This window comes from Apus apus, chromosome 6 (genome assembly GCF_020740795.1).
Source record: "Apus apus isolate bApuApu2 chromosome 6, bApuApu2.pri.cur, whole genome shotgun sequence".
Lineage (NCBI taxonomy): Eukaryota > Metazoa > Chordata > Aves > Apodiformes > Apodidae > Apus > Apus apus.
The window spans coordinates 20,221,489-20,247,874 of NC_067287.1; the positions used below are offsets into that span (position 1 = coordinate 20,221,489).

Below are 26,386 nucleotides of genomic sequence, written 5' to 3' on the forward strand. Positions count from 1 at the left end.
AAAAAACTGAGATGTCCAGAATTATATTCTGTCTAGGGCAGAATATAATTACCTTGGAAGCTATCATTTAAATAGGTTAGTTCTGACAGTAATTTCTGGAGTTCTCAGGATGGTGGTTTGGTAAGACAGTAACTCCTGGGCTGCCAGAACTGCAGCACAGTTTGCAGCCATGAGATGGGAGGTGCTGCTGTGGCAGAAGCTCACACTGGCAATGCAAATTTCCTGTAAAGAGTGTGACTGCTTAGCATTGTAGCTGGCTTTTTATGCCAGATTAGCACTCACATTGCATGGAGGATCAGGTATTGTCTGTCCCATCACAGACGACATAAAGCTGGCACAGACTCCAGATTGCATGTTCATTGTTGAATCAGGCATAACGATATGTTCAGTTCTTGCACAGATTTCACCGAGCATGGAAACAAGGCCTGGCTACTGAAAGTCTGCAGTTCCTAGAAGCATCTCTGGATGCTGGTAAGACAAGATCCATGCAGCTCCACACTGGCCAATACCCAAAACAGTTGATTTTAACCACTTGAAAGTTTGAACAGTTCCTTTGCTAAGTAAACTGTAATGACATTCTATAGTCCAAACCTGGCCACAAATAAGAACAAAGTGGATATTTCTTAAAAGCTAGTTGAAATGTAATGTAATATATCTAATTGGAGAGAAAACCAGCACTTTTTCCAGCCATCTGCCTATGCTAAGAGCCTCATTATAAGTTTTCTTTCAGGATAATTTAGTTAAAATTGGTGCAGAAGATTCTGACTACCCTTACCATAGTTTGTAAAGGGCCTAGTTCAGTGTAGCGTGAGCCTGGGTAGCTCAGTGAACTGAAATGAACTATGACTATCCCAACGAGGATATACATTTTGGCACACTTTCCTGAAAATCTAGAGCAGGAAGCCAAACAAAAGTGAACAGTGAAGACAACTGAAGCATGGAAACATACAGCGACTCAAGTGATTCCTGCTTCCTCCTCTCCTTCTGACCGGTCTTCATAAAGCAGTTCTCTTCAGGTCTTGACTTCAGCTGGAACTCAGCACAAAGCACAACCACTCCCAAGGCTTGTAAACCTCTCTTTCAGCTAGAGCTAGTTGTCCACACATCTTTTCATTACAGCTGAACTAATTACCATTATAATTAGTCACATTGTAATTTTGTCACTTTCCAAGTGACAGAACTTGCTTGTTTGCCAAGATAAAAAATTTAGAAGGCTGTGAAGTGATGTAACCTGGGGAGACCTACTGTGCTGATGTATTTTAAGCACTATTACACAGAGCTCTGCTAGTGATTTGAATTCAGGGTACATTGTTTGGTAATTGGATAAAGCCAGACTGGATAGTCAGACTAATACAACCCCATGCAGGAGTCAGGACTGATCTGGCTGGCCCAGCATAGCTTCTGTAATTAGGACTGCTGCTCTGTTAGTGTGATTTTACTTCTTAGGAGAAATTATTAGAGAAGCTGGCAAAACTAGCAGCACAAGAAACTAGCAGTCCCCACAGCTGCTGGGACCAGAAGGTAGAAGACATGTCAGAAGAAAGACAGCTCAGGGCTATGCCTCGTGCTGCTGCTTTCCCAGAGCCCAGGGTTCTCCACCCTCCCCAGGATGGTGCAGATCAGTCATTCAGTCATGCAACACCCAGGCAGTTCTTGACCCTACTGCTAGGCATTAGTAGCCTAATGATTTGGACCTACAGAAATGGGTCTGGCACTGCTATGTTTGCACACATCAGCCACAGCTATCTCTTCTGCTCTGGACAACCCAGTTCAGATTTGGGTAAGAATAAGTCAGTCTCATGGGATTGTGTTGTTGGCACCTGTGCTATCCGGACCATTAAATGAACTGGCCTAGAGTCTGATGGCAGTTCCCTGAACGTAGGCCTGGTGCTTCTCCAAAATTACTCCAGATGAATTGGGATAAAAAAATTGGCTGGTTGCTTTCAACTCTTTATCAGTGTTTTAAAAAGGTTTTGCTACAGCTTTTCCCACTTTGGTGGAGGAACTCCTCCAGGTGGCCAGCAATACAGCACAGACTCATTTGTCCTAACGAATACACATTACAAAACTCAAAGCAGCTTAGAGTTGTGATACATGCTCCTGTTGACAGCAGATGGATAAATAAACCACGGCAGATAAAAGCAGTGGGCTATTACCCTCTGTAAACTAGTAAAGCTGCTTTTGAGACACTCCCCCAGTAGGAAAGATCACTGTCAATATCATTCGAGGAAGCCTCTGAGGTTTTGTTATGAGCTTGTAACTTGAGCCATAGTTGCAGCATGAATGTAGTGCTCAAAAACTTCAAATGGCATTTCTGTGCTAAACATCTGAGTTTAAACAGCATGCTGATTTTCTCTGCAATTTTTGCAATAGCTGTTGGAACACTGTCCTGATCAACCAATGTCTTATGTGTCCCACTACTTACAGCAACTCTACCTTAAAGCAATGTCTAACTACTGCTCATTTTTATTTTTAATCTTTGCTTTGTGTGTTTGGATCTACGTGAGAGCAAGCAGTCAGTGAGAGGAAAAGAGCAAGCTAGCAGAAAACTTAAAGGCAGGATGATTAAATTCTGAAGTATGGCATGTGCAGAAGTCAGTATCTCTTAGTGTTCAGCAGCCAGCTGGAACGCGTGATGATACAGGGGAGAAAACTGAAGCCATCTAAAATAAAGTGAGCCATGGTAGACAAAACGGTGATGTTACAGGAACAGTATAACTACCACTTGAAGTCATTTTGTGTGTGCCTAGACCCCCACGTGTATAATCCAGCAGTTACAGCTACACTAAAGCCTGCTAGTCACCTCTCCTGTAAAGTCTAGTGGATACAATTACAATTTTCCTCTCACAGCTTGTCTCTAACGGAACTGGGCAGTGAGACAAGGAACCGAAAGTAAAAATCTACGTAAAGACCAAAAGGGTTGGTTTTGGTTTTGGTTTTGTTTTCGTTGTTTTTTAACTGGGAGCACAAAGCCACAGTCCTAACCTGTTTCGTTGCTGATGACTGGTGCACACTCGGACACCTTTCCATGCCTCATTTACACCTGTTTGCTGTACGTGCATGCAGGTTAAGTCCTTGGATGCTTCAGAGGGTCCTTTCACTCCGGGCAGCCTCGCTCTTTCCAGCGCCTCACAGGAGGGCAGAGCGCAGCGCCCTGGCGGGGTGACTCGCGTGGGGACCGGCCGCAGGCAGCCGATGCCGGTTCGTGAGCGGTGCGGAGTGAGGTAAAAGGTGTTTTTTTTGTTGCTGCCATCTACCTGTTTAAATCAGGCATCATCCCTTCCACGCTCGCCGGGAGCCCGGCAATTCCGCACGGCGGGCCAGCCCGGCTGAGTGGCGGGAGCCCGGGAAGGAGAGGCCGGGCGGGCGCGGCGGCCGGGCTGGGTGACAAGGCGCGGAGCCGCCGGGCCGGTCTGTCGCTGAGGCGGCTGCGGCGGGCAGCCTGGGCTGCCGGGAATGCCCCCAGGACGGGATCCGCGCTCGCTCGGGCCGCGTAATTTCTGGTTCAGCGTTTGGGGGGATTTTTCTGGAAGGGCAAAGGGGATAAGTGCAGGCTGCTTCTGGCCGCCCGGCGGGACCAGACGCGGGGCCGCCTGAGGAGGGCGGTGGGTCGCGGGCGGGAGCCAATGGGGGCCGGCGCGGCCGGGGAACAGGCGGGGCGGCCGCTGCCCCCGCCGGGCGGCCGGGGCGGGGAGCTGGCGTGTCGTGCCGCACCCCTCGGCAGCATCATCCGCGGTGCGGGCTGGCGCACGCCTGCAGCCTCCAGCCTCCTCTCCCTCAGCAGCCGCTCGAACACGCCTCGCCGCGGCGAGGGAGGCCGGCGAGCGGAGCGGAGCGGTGGGCGCCGCGGCAGACAAAGGAAAGATGGCAGGGATCCTCGCCTGGTTCTGGAACGAGCGGTTCTGGCTGCCTCACAACGTCACCTGGGCGGACCTGCAGAGCACGGAGGAAGCCGCCTTCCCGCAGGCGGAGGACCTCTACCTCGCCTTCCCCCTGGCCTTCTGCATCTTCATGATCCGGCTGCTCTTCGAAAGGTAACGGGGGCCGTCCGCGCCGCCGCTGGGCTCAGCGGGACGGGTTGGGCCGCGCGGCTGGTGGCGGCCGCAGCAGCTGAGGAGCAGCCGGGGACCTTGGCTGCCCAGCGTCCTCCTCCCGCCGCCGCTTCTCTGACCACCTTGCCGGGCTTTTATGTTTTCGCTCCCTCCTCAGTCGGTCACGTAGCGGGCCCGATGCAGGAAGGTGGAGGGGCTGGCGCGGCAGCCGGCGCTCCGCTCCCGCTGCCCGCAGCGCGGCCCGGCGCGGGCGCTAGGAGGCGAGGTCTGCCCGGGCATGGGCGCAGCGCTCCCTCCACCTGCGGTGGCCGCGGAGCCCTGGCCCGGCGCTGGTGGCGGGGTCAGCAGGCCCCTCCGGCAGGGTCTGCCCGCCCCCCTTGAGGAAGGCCCCCCGAGGAGCGTGGCCCTCGCCGCTGGGAACGGGCCGGGGCGGGAAACTGTCCCAGCAGGAGAGTTTGCCCGTGTCCCCACCGCAGGGCCCCGCTCTGGAGGATGAGCTGCGGCGAAGGCATTGCTGCCGCGCTCCCTCTGCGAGGCCGCGGGGCGCGTTGCGCCGCGGGACGGGGCTCGGCCCGAGGCGGCGGGCCCGGCTGGGCCACAGGTGGGAAGGGCAGGTGGGGTGAGCCGGGGGGGGGAGGCGCTGCTGCGGGGCAGAGCCGAGTTCTGCCCGGTCCGTGCGTGTGTTTGCAGTGTGAAGAGTTCGCGCCGTGCATCGGAGATGCTCCGAGTGCTGTCAGGGCGTAGGATCTCGGTGAAGAAAAGCTCTAGATGCTGTTCATCGCTGAACCAAAGTCGCCGATCTTTGATACTGTTCAGTTAAAAAACATGTTTATAAACCTGTAAATACTTACATACGTATATTTAAATACAAGGTGTCAAAGTAGTGATTGGTCAGCAGGGACTATTTTCTGTGTTTCCTGTCAAGTATTTAACAGAGACCACCTGTCACAGGGCGGCAGCTGAAGCCAAGTGGGTTGCTTGTGCACGGTTCCGTGCAGCCTGTTGAAGGTGGTTTTCCCTCCATCTGCAGAGAACAAAGCAGTGATTCGCTTTGTCAACACCTCTGTTTTTTCAGTGCTGTCTTCCTAGGCAATGCCATTTGGGTAGTCAAGGAAGAGAAGGGAAGCCCAATAGTTACCATATGCCAGAGAAAGGCAATAAAGATTATTAAAAAATTATAAAATAGCTCATCTGCCAAGTAGCACTGTGCATCTTCTCAGCTTTCCCTTGCTCTTGTTAGAATATCGCACTTGGGATGTTGGTTTATGAAAAATTTGGCTGTTTTCATTACTTAGTTGAGAGGAACCTGTTTGTTTTGAGAAATAAGCTATGGTGGGCCATTGTTAACTTCTGTGTTGCTTTACAGATTTATAGAAAATTACAGCAAAACTTGTGGTCACGCTTACCTGAATTTGCAATATAGTTACAATTTGAGTGCTGAGAATTATTTAGATCATGTCAAATCATTAGTGGTTTGTTTTTTTTTCCCCTTTGCAGTCTGTACAATGTGTATTTTCAGGTGCTGAAAGTGGGTGTATTATGTTGTATCTCTTGCCATCTGAACTTCACAGCAAAGCCTGTTGAGGTGGAGGAACAGCTAGTCAGGAAGACAATTTCAGCCTAAACTTAGAATCACATTCTTTCTGCTAGTTTTGTCAGCTGTTGTTAGCCTTACAGAAGCTACTCTGATTATTTAGCAGTCTGTATCCACTCCTTCTGGCTATTTTTCTTCATTCAATTGAATTAATTTTTGGTTTTGCAATACACTGTATTTTAAGTGTTAGTTACACAGATGAGAAAATCAGTATGTTTTCATAATTCTCTTATATTCAGTAAGTGAGAGACCTCCCAAGATGTTTTATTAACAATTACTTATTTTTTTCTTTCTAATTTCAAATCAATTGCAAAACTCTTCTGTGAGAGTAGGATTGGGCTGATTAGTGTGGGAGTAATCCACGTGGCATGGTATAATTGTGATTTTTCATGTGGAGGATTTTAGTAAAGTAGGTTGAGCAAAAGTGACTGGACCTGCTGTCACTGATCAAAGGATTGTCTTTGACTTGAATGGGGGAAAGATCAAGCCACTGCTCATAAATATATATATATATATTAGTTATTTCTATCAAAACCTGTTTGTATTGCCCATGTTTTGTGAAATCTGATTGTTCAAGTATAATTAACTTGTGTGTAAGTGGATACATGTGTTCACTGACAACTGCCTCACTTCTCTTTTTTTTTATAATTGTTTTTTCATAGGGTGACCTATAAGGTCTTTCTTTGCTTGATTACTGTGTAATAAATGCATAGTTCCATTGAAATTGAATAGTCCATTAAAATTGGTAACTTCCTATGACAAGACATGGGTGATGTAAAGAAAATACTGGGAAAAGAAATTTCTTTTAAACTTTAAACCAATTTATTTTAAAAATAGTATCGATAGAGCATTAACAGTGAAAAGCTTTAAAGTAAATGTATGTCTCACTGAGTGTACTATCCTGTTTCTTTTCATTAGTTATTAATTTTCTATCATTTATATTTTCCAGGTTTTTTTCATATGGTTGTAGTGTTGTAGCTTTGGCTGCTAAAACAAGTAGATACCTCACAACAAAACGATAGTTTTTACCTGGAGAGCCTTTGTCTGTCTTGGCATGGGTGGAACACTGTCTTGCCAGCTCTGACCAGTGCTGTGTGTGCTCACCCACTGTGATTGTGGCTTCGTTGGCTGCTACGCACCTATGTTGTGTACTGTAGTTGTGTGTTCAGGTGTAAGCTGAGGGTGTTCCTTTAAAAGAAAGCAGAATAGGTAAAATGCTTACTATTAATAGATGCACATTACTGCCAATCTAAAAATTGGAAGTTAAATGGGAAATATGTGTTGAGCTCTGTTAAAACTGATTTCTAAGATGTCCACATGATGGAAGTATGACAGCCAAACCAAAGCTTAGGTGGAGTAAAAGGTTTTGGTGGCAGGTCACTAGAGGGTACTGGAAGTCTTATTAGTGGGGAAGAACTGTTTTTAGTGGGGTTTTGTCTGAGTGCAGGTTCCAGTTACTGCTAGAGACACCCATTTGGTTCCTGCATGGATTCCTGTAACTGCACAGTTGGATCCAAATTGTCTGTGGCTCTTTTAGTTCCTCTTACTTCTGTCTCTTCTGCTGATTAACAGGCATTTGCTAAGAAATTGTTCTTGGAAAATTAACTTCTGATTCATTTCTCTTTCTACATATCTGCAGACCAGTGTCTCAGTAGTCCAAACAAAGTATTTAGTAACTTAACATGTTGGGAAATCTGTTCCCTTAACTTTGTTCTCTGTCAGCAAGGTAGAGAGGAAGGGGATGCCTGAGCTGAACAGTGCTTACTTAACCATATTTATGTTTTATTTTTCCCAAAAGTTGTTAAATATCCCACGCCTACAGTAGTGTGACAGTTAATTAGCATTTGAGGTTTCTGTGCCTGTCTCAAGGTGGCTTTGGAGTTTTTACAACAAAGGTAAAATTACAGCATTAAAAGTATGTAGCTTTCATAAGTAACCTTATATAATCAGCAGTATGCTTAAGTCTGTACTTGGCACTGTATGGACAGTCAGATGGGTGTGATGTGTATCAACAGTTCCCTGGAGGTGTTAATGTAACAGCTTTATTCTCAGTGGTTTTCCCACAGCAGTGACTTCCTTCTCTCATTGGGCAAGACTTTGGGGATTCTGCTGGGATGGGCATCCAGGTCAAAGGAAAGGGAGTGAAATGTGTGGGTCTGTGATGACTTGAAAAAGGAGGAATCACTAATGTCTTGATTTAATGTGAGCAAAGTTTCTGACAATCAGATGGGCTGAGATCTGTCCTCTGTGAGTCAAATTGTGGTGAAGGTGGGAGAACTGGAGTATTTAACATAGCCAGTTATAATCTTAGAGATGGATTCATAATGCCAGTGAACCTGTAACACAAAGCTGTGGTTTCTATACAAAAAGCAGAGAGTAAAGTGTAATTTTTTTTCTTTCTTCTATGTAGTTAATGTCTCTCATAATTGGAAATTTTGCCGTGGGTAAGCATTCATATTGCTGAGCAGTTGTGAAGCCCTGTGTAACTGTTACTGATGTAGCATAATCAAATTTTAAATCTCAAGGTAATTGTACAATTACTAAGAATGTCTAAGAGCTGTAAAGAAGCAAAACATCCAGTAAGCCATGTTGTGTATTTTATAATATGTAAGATACATGTGTATTTATATATTGACTAGTAATCCAAAGTACCTTCTGCATGGGGAGAAACACAATGCTAAGGTTCTCAACCTAGCTTGTATAATGAAATATCTTTCACATTCACTAACCTAAACCTCATTTTCGTGTTATTAGTGCCCTTAATGTTTGGTCTGAAATAATGAAAAGCCTTCTTTGTGCTCACACTAGGTTACACTAGGATTGTTAATGCAATATATCTAGATCACTTGCATTTTTTCCCAGTGTAAATGCAGTAAAAGCTTCCTTTTCTTTGTCTTGGTTTCTTCTGTAGGGATGGGAGAGGATAACTCATAGTATTATATGGAAAAAAAAATGTAGCTGACATAGTTACATGGGTGCAAAAACCAGAAATTAGAGCCCAGAGGATGTTCATTGACATAAAATCTTCAATTCCTAAGGCTGTTTGGGAGTTTGTGTGTGCAGTAGTATTTGTCTGTCCTTTGTAACAAGATAGGTGCTCTATTTTTAACTAATGGGATGACCCAGAGGAAGAAGTGGCTCTTTTTGTTTATTCCATGTGATGTCATCACATCTACTCATTGCCTGTGTGCTGTTTTCTGAGATAAACTTGGTTTTGAGTTCTGCAAGCAGAAGCAGAAAAAGTCTTGATAGAAATTGCGCTGAAATTCTCACTCTGGAATCGGGACCTCTTCACTCCCTATTTAGCTCGGTTGCTGACTGAATTCTGTTCTGTACAACGTTGTGTAGATACCTGAACTTCCACTGGGACTATCATTTACTACAACCCTGGGACCCTCATCCTTACTGAGTAGAGGGTGGAAGCAGAGGCCACTCTCAGCTGGTACTTTGCTATGATGTTTGACACCTCCTAGTCACACAGAACTTGAAACTATGAAATCTGCTTTTTCACCAATACTTCCTACTGCGGCAAATGGTACAAATGAGCATAACTGCCCGGGCTTTCATGTGCTAGCAGGGAATTGCTTATTTGGAAAGTGCAGAGTAAAGAGACCCTGATTACTCAAAAGCAGTTGCTGATCACAAAATGGAGTCATTTGAATAGAAGATCAGAATGTCACATTGTAATATGCACTGTGCTTCTTTTTGCTTGTGTCTTTTGTGACTTGTGATGTATCTGTTGCTGACAGAAATGCAGTGGTCCACATAACTGGAGACAAATGTGCTGTTGTGAAGGGGACAGTCCAAACAAGGATATATTCCTTAAGAAGTACAGAAATGCCTTGATATGGCAACAGGTGAAACTTTATGGGTGGGCAGTATACACATGGAGGGCTAGTCTAAACCTGCAGGCATTACAGTGTGACAAAACAGACCAAATTTAATCTTCATGAAATGAAAGTGAGCCTAGAAATTTTGGGGGCAGTGGGTGAACTGGTGGTGGTGAGGTCCTCTGACATACTTCTCAACCAGGAGGAGACTTGCTTACTTGGGGAGCTGGAGGGCTCCAGCCTGTCATTAGCTGACTGCCAGGGCTGTGGATTTCCTGGGCACTGCTGTAGCAGATGAAACTAGTGAGTCTTCAAGACCAGAATCCCCTTTGCAACTGGTGAGACCAGTTTCTTTTGTTGAAAACAAAGTTTTAGGTTATGAGTGGAAATGTGCAAGTTGACAAGCTTTTCTGCAGTTGCCCTTTACATTTTCTTGAACTTCTGCTGTTTACTACTTGTGGTTGTCCAAAGCATGCTGCTGGACAAGACCATCAGGTCCAGTTGGGTGTATTTATTCCTCTTACAGGTATCCTGTTAGAAAGGAGCTGTTGAGAAAAAGAAAAGCAAGTGGTTGGACCGCAAAGAAGAATGTGGGTTTTATGCATTGAAGCAATAATTGGGTGGTAATTGGGTGGTTGATAATTATCTGTCAACTTGTCCCACACACGTAGTAGGAGAGAAGGGAGAGAACTGATCTGAGAGAAGCCTGAACATACAGGTCCAGAGCCAAATGCTCCCCAGGATTACAACACCCATTGTGCTAAATTAACTTTGCAGCGATTGCATTGACATGATTATGACAAATTGACTTGCAAATGGTGTCCTGGGAGTGCTGGTGAACAAGAAGTTGAACGTGAGCCAGAAATGCACCAGCAGCACTGGGGAAAGAATTGCCAGCAGGTTGAGGGTAGGGATTATTCTTCTGTACTCAGCAATGGTGAGGCCATGTCTGGAGTGCTGAGTCCAATTTTGGTCTCTCCTGTAGAAGACATGAACATACTGGAGTGAGGGCAGTGAAGGGCTGTTAGGATGACTAAGAGTTTGGAGCATTTGACATAAGAGGAGAGGCTAAGAGAGCTGGGAATGTTCAGTCTGGAAAAGGGAAGGCTCAGGGGTATCTTATTGGTGCATACAAATACCTGAGAGGGAGAGTAAAGAAGGCAGAGCCAAACTCTTCTTAGTAGCATCCAGAGAAAGGACAAGAGGCAACAAGCAATTGATATGCAGGAAATTCTGTTTAAACATGAGAACAAACCTTTTCCTGGAATGCTAGTGAAACACTGGGGCAGGTTATCCAGAGAGACTGTGGAGTCTCCATCTGTGGAGATATTCAAAAAAGCTGCTGGGTACAGTCCTGTTCTAGTTGACTGTGCTGTGTGAGTGGGGGACTGGATCTGGTGATCTCTAGAGATCTCTTCTAACCTCAGTGATTCTGCGAAATCATAATCCTCACTAAATGACATGTTTTCACAGTGCAGGGTTCCAAAGAGGCTCCTGGGATCCTACATGTCAATGAATTATGTAAACTGTATTGGAAACCTGGACAGGTGAGGATTAGGTTGAAGTTCTCTGTAAGCCTGCAGGATAAACTTAATTAGGGGAGAACACAACACTTGATTGAATGGACATCTAGATTTTCTATTTGCTGGAGAATGGGTCTTTCGATTTTATCGTAGTCTGGCATATGAGCAGATGGGATATAAATCAATAAATAGGTATGGGCCTCCTCTACCTATGACAGGTATGATAATGAAACAGTTTGATATTTGACAGAGGAAATACAGTGTATATCCTAACTAAAAGGAACTCCTGTATATGCTAAGGTGGAATTCTTGGTTTCTAGAGTATCTATAGGAAATGTGAAAAATACTTGGGTTTTGTCCAGTTTGGAATTAAATGTAAATTTTGAAATGTCAAATTTCATCAGGAACAGACGTCTTGACTTTCAGCCAGCTCTGATAAATGGATTTAGTTACAAGACAACGATGGAGAGATAAAAATGAAATCTCTGTAGCATTTCCAGCCTCCAGAAGCATGTATTCTTGACCATCTCTTAATTTAAGAATTATTCAGTTTGTATCTGTATGCATGGTGTACAGAAAGTTTGGTTGTGGTTTTGTTTTGTATTTTGGTTTTTTTGAAAAAAAAAAAAAAATCTCTGAATGGGTTGATGTTCTTGAAAATAGATTGGTGATTTGCTAGGAATCATGCCAAGAGCTCAAACCTCTACCCTGGCATTTACCTTCAGATGTCAAGATGAAAAGTGTGCTATCAGAAATGGAAGAACACTGCTTCATCTTGCTCACTTTTCCACTGAGAGCTGACTTCAGAGTTTGAAGAGAAAATAGCATTTTGTGTTCGTTGCCACAGCATTACTTGTGTTGTACCTTTTTTCCTGATTGGGGTAACTCGAGCATAATGCCAAAGTGGTTTAGAGCTTGAAATACTAACCACAATTTAGTGGTGGTGCGGGGGTTTTTTTGTGGGTTTGTTTATATTTTATTACTGTGCTTTCATTTATAACTCAAAAGATGACATCTTTGAAGCATCAGGGCCCTATGAATGCAGCTAGAATTTAGGTTTCTGATTGTTCCAGATCTTCTATGGAAGCTGCCTATTAATGATTCAAAAATAATGCATTGGTTTGGGGCAAAGCATGTGATTCCTGACACTTTACCTCTCTCTCACATTTCATCTTACAGCTGTGTCCCCATCACAAAATAAATTTCCCTTGCGTGTCTCGTGCTTTAATTACAATTAAGATTTATTCTAGTATTTCTTGCTGTGTGTATTTCTGAGCTTTGTCTCCTCTTCTGTGTGGGCCATATGTTTTATTGCCCTTCATCTGCTCCCATCTTATTTTTTTCATTTGCCCTCTTGTTGATTCCCCCCCACACCTTTGAATAAGAGTTGCCTGTCTATGCTCGCTGTTCTGCAGAGCTGTTGGTGGCATACAAAGGCAGATCTCATTGATACAGTTCTGTGTAGAGGTTCCAAATAAAAAGCTAGGTTAGTTAATCTTCATATATATATAAATGGTCTTTGTAATCTAGCTGTTATCACTTGCCTCTGGTCTTCTCTTTCACACTTGTACGAACTTCACCTGGGGCTCCTGTGAATCTCTCCCAAAGCTTTGGGCCTGCTTGCTGCATATGGGCCAGTAGATCCTAAGTCCTGTATGAGAAAAATAAGATGACTGTGGTCAGGGATTTGGATGCCTCCTGCCCAATGCCTACAGTTCCTATTAAACATTCTGGAGTCCATACATCAGGTGAGCTTTTTTTCTTGGAGTAGCCTTGAAAAGCCTTGAAATAGTGCATTAATTTTGTGAAAATGTATTACACGCATAAAGAGATCCTTGGCACACAGACTTACTTGATTATCAGACTGGTAAGGTCTGTTGGTGGTGTAAATCATTGTTTGAGGGTGGTCAGACTGATTTATACCAGTTGAGGATTAATATAAATCTTTATTTATTTACTCACAAAGTCCTGAACCTGATCTTCTGGCAATACAAATTAGAAATTAGCTTCTCCTAAGTTCTGGTGTTAAATTAGCATAAAAGCTAATAGCTATCAAAATAGCATGTGTGAAAGATCAGAAATTTTATGTCATTATGTATGGCCGTGTGTAGCCATCTGATTACTGGTTTAGTAATTGAGAAGCAGAAGCCATTTGATCTGAACATGTAGGTAGAAATAATGGAGATACATAGACAGATATAATTATTTTTTTAGAATTTCATTTTTCTTTATTTGTGGTCACTGCCAGAGTTACAATGTAAGCATCTGTTAAGAGCTCTGTTGAGTACCCACAAATGGAAAAGTGTTATCCTTAATGATGATGCTGTTTGTTCCACGTGTGGTGATTTTGTGATTTAAAGAGTACACCTGGGTGAGGTGTGTGTATATCTGGATGTTAAATAGTTTATAGTGATGACCTCAAAGATGGTCCCAACAAGTCTCCCAGCCTGCTTCACAGTGGGGTGCTTTCTGTCTTGCCTGGTAGTACTGCAGGTATTTATTTATAATGAATGACATAAAGAAGCCTCTGAATGAGGCTTGTATAATTAAGAGGAAAATGGAGCACACTGGATCCACCCTATATTTTCTTACAGTTCCCCTTTAATCAAAGTCTCTTTAAGTTAAGGCTTGACAAATGTTCCTCCTCAGCTTTGCCCACAGAAGAGCAGTTATCAATCACAAAACTTCAAATTGTGGCTAGGATGTATGAGGATAGATGGGAAGAATAAAGATGGAAAACTTCATCTTCACACCTGAATTTTCTGGCATATTTTTCTCCCTATCTCTTAAATAAGGCTAAGGCCCCAGTGGGGCAACTGACAGTTGCCATCAACTGTACAAAGTGTCCACTTTTAACGAAATGCCATTTATCAGTCTCATTCCTGTTTTGATGAGGAGAAACCTGGAACAAGAACCTGGAAGAGGGTGGATTGAGGTTATACATTAGGAAGAAATTTTTCACTGTGAGGGTGGTGAGACATTGCAGCAGGTTCCCCAGGGAAGCTGTGGATGCCTTCCTGGAAGTGTTTAAGGCCAGGTTGGATGGGGCTTGGAGCAACCTGATCTAGTGAGAGGTGTTGCTGCCCATGCAGGGGGATTGGAACTAGGTGATATTTAAGGTCCATCCCAACCCAAACCATTCTATGATTCTTTGGTAACTACAAAACATGGAGAACTTGTGGAAGAACTCAGATCTTGAAAAAAGGCATTTGTAGCTATAAGCTCTAGTGGCAGTTGGAGTTAGCTATTCTTACTTAACAATACCATCTTCAATTTTGTCTTGCCTGGAAATTTTGTAGCATATTAATTAAAAGAAACATAAGAAATACTCTGTGGCAGGAAGATGATACAAACTGTCAAACTATCTTGGTTTTAATTGTACTGTCTTGCTTTGCCATCCATTTACAATGTGCCCAGAAGAGTCATGCACAGAGTTGGGGTTTTTCCCCTCTTTATTCCTTACCTCAAAAATTGTATTGAAAAAAAAATAGTAATAGTGTTGATTATGATGATATATTTGCATGCTCCAAAGGGGTATTTTGAGATGCAAGTCTGTGAAGGGAACTTGCTGCATATGAACAGTTGAGAAAGGGTTGAGTAATATGATGGCTGTGTAGCTGGCTGTGTGTATTAGGGCTGTGTAAAGCTCAAAAATGAGCAGAAAGAAATGCTGATGTTTTTCTATAAAAGCACAGTATAACCCTTGGCATGAAGATCCGTGAGGAGGGCTGCTTTGTATGGCTGTGCTCTATACCAAAGGGACATGCCCTTTTTATTTGAATAAAAATAAATAAATTTTGGAATGCATTAAAATCTGTATTTTACTCTTGCTTTTGGACACCTGAATGTTACGTAGGATGGAATATAAAAACATTAGTGTTTACAAAGTTGTTGTCCTGTAATGTCATAATTTTAATGAAGGACTTGGTTTACTTTATTTATGGCAATAGTACAGTGTACTTCAGCTCTCAGCTCATAGTTTTAGTTTTGGATCTTGATCCTGCAGCTGGATTATTTATGGTGTAATGAAATAGTGATAGAATGTAAGTTTTTTTGGCCCTACTGCAGAACAGGCTGAGTGGTTTTAGTGTTCCAAAGCCTCTCAGCTAATGGTGTTAAAATAATGAGTAATAAAAACAAAAGTTAAAATACTTTTGTGCCATCAATAAATATTTGCATCTGAAATGACAGATCATGACAAGTCAACCCCCTCATGTGTGTGAGTAATGCAAATAATTTTTGTGGAGATACAGTGCAGCAACCACATAGCTTGTGGTGTGACAATCTCCTGCTCTTCAATATCTTTTGTTGCTTAATTGGAACTTAAAATGTAGGGAATTAATTACTTCCCAAATTCCTCCTGTACATGCTAGGTAAAAAATGTTAATGAAGAGGCTGAGGACCAGAGGTGGGAATGAGGCAGAGAAGTAGAATTGGAAGGAGCAGACAGGTGTTTCTGGAGTTTGGAAGAAGAGAATGAGACTAATGATACAGAGAGGGGGAAAACCTAACCATGATGCATGTGCCTGCACCTGCGAGGAATGAGGTGTAACCAGCCTTGCCCATTTGTTTGTTTTCATTGGAAACAATGTGCATTTGCAACTACTCCCCTTAGATACATTTCCAATTTCAAAGGTATGTGGGAGTACTAGTATCCTGTGAAAAGAAGAGACTGGATGTATTTGCGATATGTCTGCCTCAAGTTGTACATGGAACAGATCAGAAAATTCTTAAGAAGAATTATAATTTTTATTTTTTAAAGTAGGCAGTAAAAAGCCATATTGTTTGTATCACTGTAATCCTCTTCCACATGGAAGGGTGTAGCATGCCCAGACACAACCCTCACCTTCTTGCAGCATCTTTAATGAACACAGATTACAAACAAGAAAGAAGAGAGATGCCAGCTGGCTAACGTGACCCAAAATGTCACTGATACCTATTTATCTTTGCTGATGACGTCCAGGAATCGGCCATTTGGGAGAGACAGCACCCTTGCTACTCTTTCTAAATTGAATCAATAATAACCCTCCAAGTTTAGCTGGAAAATGAAGGTACTGTTACCTTTTGGCAGGTTGTGGTGAGATTCACCAGAGCCCTGGATGGTCAGTGAGACTAGGAACACCAAAAGGAAATAGAGGAGATTTGTATAAAACTTTTATTAGGGTAGATGGTTTCCATCAGTAGAAGTTACAAAGAGTATTAAAATGAGCCAATTTCTGATTACTGAACTGAGAGCTCCAAGAACAGAGAAAAAGCAGCTGGGAATGAGATGAGGTGGCATACCATATTATGTCAACATAGCCAGGAAGAATGGGAAATCTTGAAAAAGGAGCAAATAGGTCAAATTTGAGTCTGATGGACCTATTGTAGGAAAATAAGAGAAATACTGTTACATGCAAAGAGTTCTTTGAAGTGGACTCTAGCCTTTTCTTTGAACTGGAAAGAGCCCGTTACAGCTGTGTGCTGAACTGTACTGTTGACAAACCAAGATGACTGATTGAAGAATTATTTGTTTCAAGATAGAGAACATTTTCAATCAGCTATGTGAAGCACCTTTCATACATAACCTTAGGCTATCATGATACTAAAATTACTGCTTCTAGGGCAACCTGCAGTGTGCTGCTCTGATGACTTGATTAGCACTAAAGGTTTATTTTATGACATTAAAAATAGTGCCAAATAATTGTTGTTGCTTTATGCTACACGGTGAAGGGGGGTTGTGTGCCTATATGAGAAAGAAAAATGGTAATGTTCTCAGTCAAAGCAGAAACAGCTATGACTGCTTGGATCATCTAGAAGCACAAGATGTTTTCAGCAGTTAATTTATAGGCTTAGCAGATGTTCGTTATGGCAAGAACCCAATAAAGAACAAGAGCTGTTCTCTGAAAGAGTGTTACTGTGTTTTCTCGATAACTGAGGTTTAGGACAGAAATCTGCAAACTTATTTCCTTGTTGAGAAACACCTATTTCATAGGGGAGATCTTCTGTTAACTTTCTGTTTAGAATATCAGTCATATCTAACAGAAGGAATTTAAATAATTGAAAACCTTTCTTTAATCGGTTTGACTGTTCTTAAGAGCTTCTATTGAATTATATAAAACATTGGTTTGGGTAGGTTTTTTTTTTAAAATAAATTCAGGAAAAAGTTATTTCCAGCATTATTTTTGAGTACATTGTACTTTCAGCTGGTAGTTTAAAAGTTAAAAAAGCTACTTTGTTTCACATAGGAAGCAAACCTAGTTTATAATGCTTTTCTGCTAATGGTCTTTAAAGAACAAAGCCAGTTTCTGATTGAATTGTGGAGCGAGAAATCATACATCCACACATGAAGCTGATCCAATTATTATACAGTTTATCTATTGAACAGGATGGGGGGGGGGGGGGGAAACCCTTTTGAATCTTGGACAGTGTTTCTCATCCTGGGACAGTATTAAAAAAATAATAAAAATATTTAAAAGAAACAAAGTATAATTTAGGAAAATCCAGGTATTTGTACTAATAACTCTGACCTGAGTTAAAAGGATTAATATAAAACAAAGCTTCAAATTTTTATTGAAGAAAAAGATGTGTATTAGGCCATCATGCATGAGCACTGCTCAATATGGATTAAGCATTAAGGTACAGACTTCAAAACTACATATTTGCTTTGTTTGGAGCGAGTCAAAGTATGCTGGATGCTACTACTTAATGGTGTGGTGATTCAAGAATATTTTTTGACAGTTTTCTCACGAATACTTGTTTTCCCTATTCTGCTTTGTTCAGCCCCTCATACCCACCTCAATAATCCCAGTACTGCCATTTCTTTACTTATCTTCTGATTCAGTAGACATCAAGCAGAACTTGTTAAATAGCGTTTTGCATCTCATATGATCCAGATTCCAAGTGTCCTCCTGGGTTCAGTTCTAAGATGCAGGTCCCCCTGCTTAATGTGTCACTGTCAAAAAAACAAATGAAACTAAAAAGAGACAAGCCAACCAAAAAGAAACCTCCAAACCTTTTCCTCAGGTTTTCCATAACTGTTTATCTAAGGTACTAAGGCAGTTATTGTTTATGGCTTGCTGAGTTAAGGGTGAAAAATTATCCAAGACAGTGAAAGTTCAGCAATGACTGCTACAGATAAGATCCAGCTTGGAAAAAAATGCCAGATGGGGCTGATTTAGATGACTTATGTGTAGCATAGCCTTGGCTTCAAAGGAATTTAGCCAAAGGCAGGAAGGGTAAAGGTAAAGAAACATCAAAGACAAAGGCCCCCCATGAATTCTTGAATTTAGGAGGCATTCTATGTTGTCAGCTGCTCAGCTATACACTGTGCTCCAAATGGCTTTTCTGGGTAGTCTGTGATAGTCATGGGTTTACTCATGAGAGAAAAAGGCTTTAGTAGTGTAATTGAAACTCTGCTGAGCCCTTGTGTGGAAAGAAAAATTGGGATGATTTCCATTAATTTGGAAATTAATTTGGGCTAAAGAGGCTCGAGACCAGTTGTGTATTTTGCCAGCCAGATCTGCAAGTATCCCATTCCATGATGGCTTTTAATTTCCATCAAAGCAAATTAATGATACAGTCCTGCATGCTGTTCCCAGCCCCTGTCACTCCTTTCCTGCTCCTGGAGTTCCTCAGCTGTTGTAAGCAAGGTATCCCAGTCCCCCTTGCAGGGGAGGCAGCAACACAAGCAGTGTCCCAGGCCAGTGTCACCACATCATTAGAAGAGGCTCTTGCCAGTAGGAATCCAGACCGGTTCCTGAACCCAGCCTGTGTGGGGCATGCCAGCATTCCCCTCAGCTTTCACCTGTCAGCATAACATCCTGTGGCGCTCAACCCTGGGAGGGTTGTGGTACATGGCTTGTCAAACCAGTTAAGTTGGCCATCACTGCCAAAAGTCAGGAAGCTGCTTTCTTTACGTTGCAGTGACTTGTCAGGCAGCATACGGCATGTGGTAAGAATGAAGAGTGATTTGTTTGATGATTTGAGTGATACAGAATTGCGTATCTCTTTGTTTGGGTATGTTTTAAATTTATGATGAAACAGGGTACCTTCTGTCTGTGCAACAGAAGGGGAGAAATTAATAAAAGTGAGTAAGCTGAAATTGAACTGACTTGGTCCCTACATTTTATGAAGATGAAAAAAAAAACAAACCTGTGCCTTTGTGACAGTGAATTTAGGAATTGCAGTATGAGAGTCCTTTTTCCTAAAAGGTAATTCTTTAAAACATACACAGGTGATTAGCAGATATAAAAAATATTACAGTTACACTTTGGAAATCTTATGTCAAAATGGAGATATTTATGAGGTTTTTAAAACTGTACATTCATGAAGCTGTGGCAAAACATCATTAAAAGCAGCAGATGCTATCTATAGTGATTTGCTGGAAGCACAGCAATTCCTATATTTTTGCCTCTTTCAAGCCTACCTTTGTTTGCCTCTTGTCCCTCTGCCTCCCTTTATATTTTTCAATGCATATCATTGTTTGGCTGCTAATGGACCCTAGGAACATTGAGTACATACACTCTAGGATTAGAATTTGTTAATTGGAAAGACTATAACAATTTAATTTTTCTCTTTTCCATCTGTAGCTGCAAAGATGACCTCTCTGGTATGTACCAGGCAGAAGTAATTTGAGACCTGCATGACAGGTCTGTTGCATTCTCATTAATTGATTTCTTCAGTAACTACTGAAAGCTAAAGGGGAGGAACAGCAGTGAGGTTGGATAGCAGAATATTTGACCTAGTTTTTTCAATCTGCATGGCTCTGCAGACAGATTCTGTTACAAACCTACCTCTTTAGAATAGCATTTACTTATTTTCATTCCCTGCGTGAGCAGCTACATTTGTTTTGAATGTTTAAATTCAGTGGGTTAAAATGTGAAATTTTGTCATCACATCATAGCATCATGGAAATGTGCATGTATCATGAGGAAGTGGGGGAAAGCACCTACTTCTGCGAGATTGCTGCAGAGTATTCTGCTTTCTGCTCTGCCCCTCCATCATTCTTCTTTCTGTGTATTTGACAGCTGTGTGACATTACATGCTTGTTTTTTCACCCTACCTGCAGTATTACAAACTGTATGAAGCACAATCACTCTTTACTTTGTGCAGGAGTTGTTGTGATGCTGCATGGCACACGAAGCTAAACAAGGCTGAAAGACTTGTTCAGGTTTTTTTTTAGGTTTTTTATATCATCTCTAAGCTAATAGTTTTGCCTTCTTATTTCTATTTATATCAAGTGGTCTTGGCCTTTGCTTTGTTTGCTTGCTTGACATTAGTACTAACTACTGAAACAGCATGGGAATTCTTGACAGGCTGATGACCAGTGCTTTGACCCTCCAAATGCTCTGGATAAGCGTTACAACAGACAGCTGAAGGGAAGTTCAGTTACTGAGGAGGTGTGTGCATAATGCTTGTCTTCTGATGCTTGATCACAGAGAAGTTTCCTTCTAGAGCTATTGGTTAACTGAAGTGCAGGGCTCTGTTGCTGACTGGTGAGGGTTTTACCTCCTCTGCATTCTTTAATAATGGTTTTGTTCTTGAACCACTTGCATTTGCATGTGCTACAGGAAAATCATACCTAACTGAAAGCCAGGGAACAGACTTCTGAAGCTGCTCTGAGACGTAGCTGGAACTGCACCAGTAGACTGTATAAACACATCCTTGCTGGTTACACCCTGGCTTCCTACCCCCGGCCTGAAGCTCCCTTTTATTGTGCCATAGATGGTGATACTGAAGCACAGCTTCGTGCAGCTTTTCAGTGTTGGCTCTAGCTCCAACATTGGTTCTTGCCAAGTGAAGAGGCTCTTGAAGAGGGCAAGACTTTTGAGCTTTCAGGGGTCACAGTGATGGGGAATGAGCAAAGCAAAGGTGGTGCTTGGACCAGAGGAGGTCCTGTAGTCTTCATAGGAACTCCTCATGGACTCTAGTTGGCCTGCATGTGTCAGTTGACAATATTCATGGGCTTTAGGCCTGGAAAAGGATAGCTTTTGGGTGCTGCTGTGACCTTGGTGTAACACCATTCCCTAAGCCTCATTCTTCCATCCCTCCTTGTTTTTGCTTGTGCTTCTCTTTGAAGCTGAAAAGATATCCCTGTAGGTAGAAGCTGATCTTGCAGTGGAGTAGATTTGTCCCATTTTGTCTCCTAAAGAAAATTTTGTGATTACGCTGTAAGTCTGAATATTCTGAAAACTTTGCCTTTTCTCTGTATTCCCAGCTGTGTGGAGGCAGTGGTCGTGCTTTTTGGGAGCAAGGCTGTGTCAGTAACATTTCTCTAGAGAACAGTGGCTGACATGCATGTCAAGAAAGTAACTTGGCAGCCCAGGAGCTGACAGGAGGTGTCTGCCCTTAGAAGCTGCTCCAAGTATCCTTCTGAGGCATTCTGTCTGCTGGCCTGACATCTTAAGCTGCACTCTAAGCTATGGTCTTGGGCTGTAATATTTCTTGTGTATCTTGGATATAGTTGTCATGTCTAATTTGTTCTCACGGGAAGTCAGAGTTTGATCTGTAATTTTGTGTGAAGTTGGTAATTGTCAAGTGCTCTCAATGCCTGTAAAGCCTTGCCACAGTTCGTGTACCATGCAGATACTTAACTGATGTGTGTACTGAATGTTCTGGAGTGTACACAACAGGAAGTGCCAGGGTCTTGGCAGTACTCTGGTGGAGTGCATATGGTTGGCTATACGTGCTCCTATTCACCTAGGCAAACAGCTGTATGGGTAAGACTTCAAAATAAGTCCTGCAGTGATTCCTACTGAGGTGTTTCCCCAGCCTGTTCCACCTCCTTCCTTCTCTCACCAAGCATATGCCACTCACAGTTAAAATGCAGCAATATTACACATGGCTAATCCTTAACCCAGCTGGGTGAGAGACTTCCATTCGAGTTGGCAGACCAACATACCAGATACCATGCTAAACATCTTTTGTGCTTTTTCTGCTGAATTCTCATGTGCATCAGAATGCTAAGTTTTCTGAAGCACCTGGACCAATGGGACAAGCTCTGAAGACCTATGGATGAGGTGATCCCTTGCCCAAACGAGGCAGCATGCTTGTGTCTAAGTTCTACTGGGTGGATTTTGGTGTTTGGGCTAGGTTAACCTCTGCCTTCAGAAGTATATATTTGCTTTTTTTGTAAAGCTGTATCCTCACAGAGCCTCATCACAGCTTATTTTAAAGGCAGAGCATTTTGACTTTTTAGTTGTACTCATAAATAACTACTACTTGATGACCAGTCATCATCCTATTTAAAAAATAACACATGATCTACAATTGTGTAAAAATCTTCTGCAATGACATGATTATAACTCATCTGTGTTCCCAGTTTTGGTTATTAGTCTCCATTTTCATATTTTAGTAGAAGGTACTGAACCAATTTAGAGCAGGGTCCAGATCCTCTGTAATGTGGTAGTGTATGTGGTGTGCAGAGGAAGCTGCTTTCATCCCAAGTATCATGCACTGTGATGTGTTAAAAACAAATAAGCAAGACCATTCTAATGATCCCAAGGAGATGAGATGGCTTATAGCACACCTAAACAGAAATACAAAGTGACAATAATCGACCACCTTAAAAGCTTTAAGTAGCTATTATATTACAAGTATTTTGTGATCTGCCAGTGTGGCTGAGTGCTCTGCCTGGTTTCCAGTACTTGGAATTTGTCTTCTCTTTGTTTTCAAACTCTAAGTATAAAAGAGCCATGTCTTGTGTTACCATCTCAGTATCACTTATGACACCTGTGCAAATGTAGTTAGTTACTTATTTAAAACTCTGTGTTGATAAACATGAGCAGTTATATACTAATACTAGGAGGGAATCACATTTCAGTTAGGTGTCCTTTGTGGGATCATTTGAAGTGTGCAAGTCACTGACAAAGTTCTTGCAATGAACTAAGAGAAAATGGGATTGTAACAGTTTCTTGTGTGTTTTGGTGTACTAAGTACACTTGCCTATGTATCCAAGGTGTAAATTATTCACAAATACCTCAGATATGAGATTACTTCTTTTGTTTGATACCTGCTGCAGCATTTTCAATTGCTGTCAAAACTAGTGCACCAGCATTGCTTTAATGCTGTGAACTCCTGTGGCTGGCCAGTGGCTATGTGTGCAGCTCCCCAGTGTGTTGTGCCACAAGGCTGCTTTCACTGTCTGCCATTTCTGGCTACAGCAACCCTAGGAGTCGTTTCCAAAGTGGTGTTTTGGTGATCTGCTAGCAAATCCTATTATTTGTTAATGGGATTTGTTCTTGCACTGCTTTGTCTGATCACTAATTGTTTATTGTACATTAGGAGTACAATGAGATGTCTGTCAGCTGTGTTATGAGCTTTTTGTGTGCAAGACTCATTGTTTGCTTGTGGTGGTGGATTTTACTTTGGAAAAGCCTCTTTGGAAGGCAGAAAACAAAGGCTCTGCATTTCAAGCACCGCAGCATATCCTGCACTCCCATAGGCACTAGTTTCTCTGCTCCTCAGTAGGTGGTGGGGCTCACAGAGGGTTGTGAGCTCATCTGGAGGGTTGTGTGCTGTGCTGTTGTGGATGCAGAGACACAGCTGCTGTCCAGATTGCCTCTCTGTCTTTCCAACAGCGTGTCCCGCAGAGGTGGCAATCAAACAGGATAGCATTAAGAAAATGCAGAAATAATTTCAGATTGAACAGAAGGATGAAGGTGAAAAATGCATAGGAAAGCTTGGGAGCTAGTGGGAACTAGCTGCTTTTTTTCTTTGTTGAATGTTAGGATCAGTCTGGGGGGTATTTAATGATCATAAAAGGTAGAAACTACTTCTCAAAAGAACTCCATTTGAGCTGTTTTTTGAGTATTTGTACAGGTATTTTTAGAAATCCTTTGCTGAAACACTTTCAGAAAAACTAATTCATAGTAATACTTTTGAAGTATAGTTACCCTAATATGCTTTTTGAATGCCTTTTCTAAGAAGACAATACTTTTAAATAAATACTGAAGTCAAATTTCCAAAGCAGAATCTGAGTGCTAGATTTTTGTACCAGTTAGGAAAAGGATTTTGTTCTGATTTTGTGGAAAGCATCTGGAAAGAAGTTCTTGTTAAGTCAGACGATATGCTGAAATGTGATTTTGTATACAGACACATAGGCAACATACATATGCAAAAATAAAGGAATATGTATGCCATTACATGTACTTTATAAATGTATGTGTTTGTGTGTGTATACGTAAGTATGCTCACCTACACAAATATATAAAAAGTATAGTGAATGATACCATTGATGATGATCTTTTGTGACTAATACCTACCAGCCAGGATGAAATTGTCTAATCTTGAAGTTCCCTCAGAAGGTTTGATGATTTTTTGACCTAGCTATTGCAATGAAAGCTTGAAATCCAAGTCAAACCAACCACCCTTACTTCAAGAAATATGACCATCCTGCTGTGAGGGATCCTCTTCAAAGGGAACTCTCTCTTCAGCAGAAGAAAGATACAGTGTGAGCTTTCATCTCAGAGCAGGAAAATTCCTGAAACACATCCTACCTTCTGATGCAGGGAAAAGCAGGAGGACCCAAGCTACCAAGAGGACAAAGAAGAAGCTTACAAATATGTAAATGCTGTGTGCTCTTCCAAGACGTAAAGTTTGTGCCTCTCCCAGGTAGTGTGATGGCAGTGTTCAGGATTAGAATGTACCAATAAATTGTGCAGAAAGTCCAGGTCACTTTCAAAAATGTAAATGCACGTTTTTAGCAGATGGGTGGAGGTTTGGGCATTGCCAGTCATGCAACACCTGCCCTTCTTGCTGAGACTGAATGAAGACAGCAGGCTGGGAACCTTGAGCCAGAAAAACACTTGAACGTTTTGAGGACTTAGGTTGTTGGGGTTTTTTTATGTTCCTTTGAAGATAAAGCATCTTCTATCTTCTTTCAAAAAATGCATGCTAACCTTATGTCTCTTGATGAGTTCCTGTTCTAGTGCACAATATAATTTCTCAACATTTCAGACACCTTGTAGTATTTTCCAAGAAGGCATTGCTGAACTGTCCAGCTCTGTTCTGTGACTTGCTACAGTACTTTGTAATAATATCAGATGGACTGATTGTTGTTAGAGTGATCACTAGAGATTTTTAACTACATCCTTCATTATTTTGCTTCCTGGTAGTAAATAGATCAGAGTAAGAAAAATAAATCAGAATATAAGAGGAGATTGATGAGATGAGCCATCATTTAATGACCAGGCTAAGAACTACCATGAAGGAACCCAGATGAGTAGCATTGGCATTCTACTGAGCAGAGTTATGTTGTTTATCAAAATTATTGCTGGGGCTTTTACTTCTCCAGACAGTTGCTCTGAGACACTTAGAAAATTTTGAGTCATGTCCAAGTGGCAGCTTCTTTTTGCATCTTGGAAGCTGGTTTGGTGGATGAAGCAGACCTTCATTAAGAGTGTGTGTATGTGCCAGGAGGTCAGTGAGTGGTATGACTTGGCTACAGCTTTAATGTAAGCACAAGTATTCTTCACAGTTTTTCTCTTTTTTTTTATCTTTTTTTTTTTTTTTTCCTTTTGCTCACATACTGAAAATGTAACCAAAGTAAAAGATAAAGTACTGCTGCAGTGCCTGGTTATTTATAATAGAGTCATTTTATTAGGGTGACCTACTGCAATTTAAAAATTAAATTGTCAATCTTCTCTTTCTAGATATACTTTCTTTCTACCCTTTTCTCTGTCCAGTATTTAATCCCATTTGGGCCATGTGTCTTTCCATATGTAGATGTTTTATGGCTTGCTCTTTGCTTTGGTTGTCCCAGATTTGCTGAAATGGTATGTATCAACTCTGTATTTTAGGAGGCGGCAGAGGAGAGTAGGAGACAAATCTATAGGATCTGGAGTGGCACAGAAAGGATGCATTGGGATTGGCTGTTCACTTTTACCCAGTGCAGGAAGTAAAGGACTAGAAATGAAACCAGTGGATGACCATTTCAAAATGAAGGGAGGTGGTTGTCTTCACACAGCCTGAACTTACACTGGGGACCTATGCTATAGGGTGTCAAAGTTTTGCGTGGGCTCAGTGAGCTACTAGTGCAGTTTGGGAAGGAAGGAGCAGCTCTTTGGGGAGTGCTGTGAGAAAAGTGCCTTTTTTGGTCTAGAAAGTCCCTAAGCTGCAGCTTTTTGCAAGTTGAGAGGGTATTTTTATCTCCACTGACCTTTAGCAGTGAGCTAGAATTTTGGAGACCTGAATTTTACCACTGACCCCAACTCACGTACCCTGTTTTTACTGTGCATCAAAAAGGATGAGAGTGATGCCTTCAGTACTGTGTCATCTATACCTTCTACAGCCTTGGCGATGCCAGTGGCGGGCAGCTGAGAGAACACACTGTGTGAGAGGTGGAGGGGACTGGAGTGCATCTCCCCTTACATTCCTTTGTCCCTCTGCCTCCTCTGCACTTGGAAA

At 42.1% G+C, this 26,386-nt stretch overlaps 1 protein-coding gene across 3 annotated transcripts in view; it reads left to right on the forward strand.

Moving 5' to 3' along the window:
• The first annotated feature begins 3,711 nt into the window (after positions 1 to 3,711).
• Positions 3,712 to 26,386, forward strand: part of CERS6 (ceramide synthase 6) — a 103,095-nt gene continuing 80,420 nt past the window's right edge. For 2 of the 3 annotated variants that reach the window (XM_051624009.1, XM_051624011.1), the window contains exon 1: positions 3,712 to 4,034. In XM_051624009.1, the coding sequence (XP_051479969.1) occupies positions 3,865 to 4,034 (170 nt within the window). In that variant the 5' untranslated portion in view covers positions 3,712 to 3,864. The remainder of the gene's footprint in view (positions 4,035 to 26,386) is intronic. The other variant, XM_051624010.1, reaches the window with a different exon arrangement.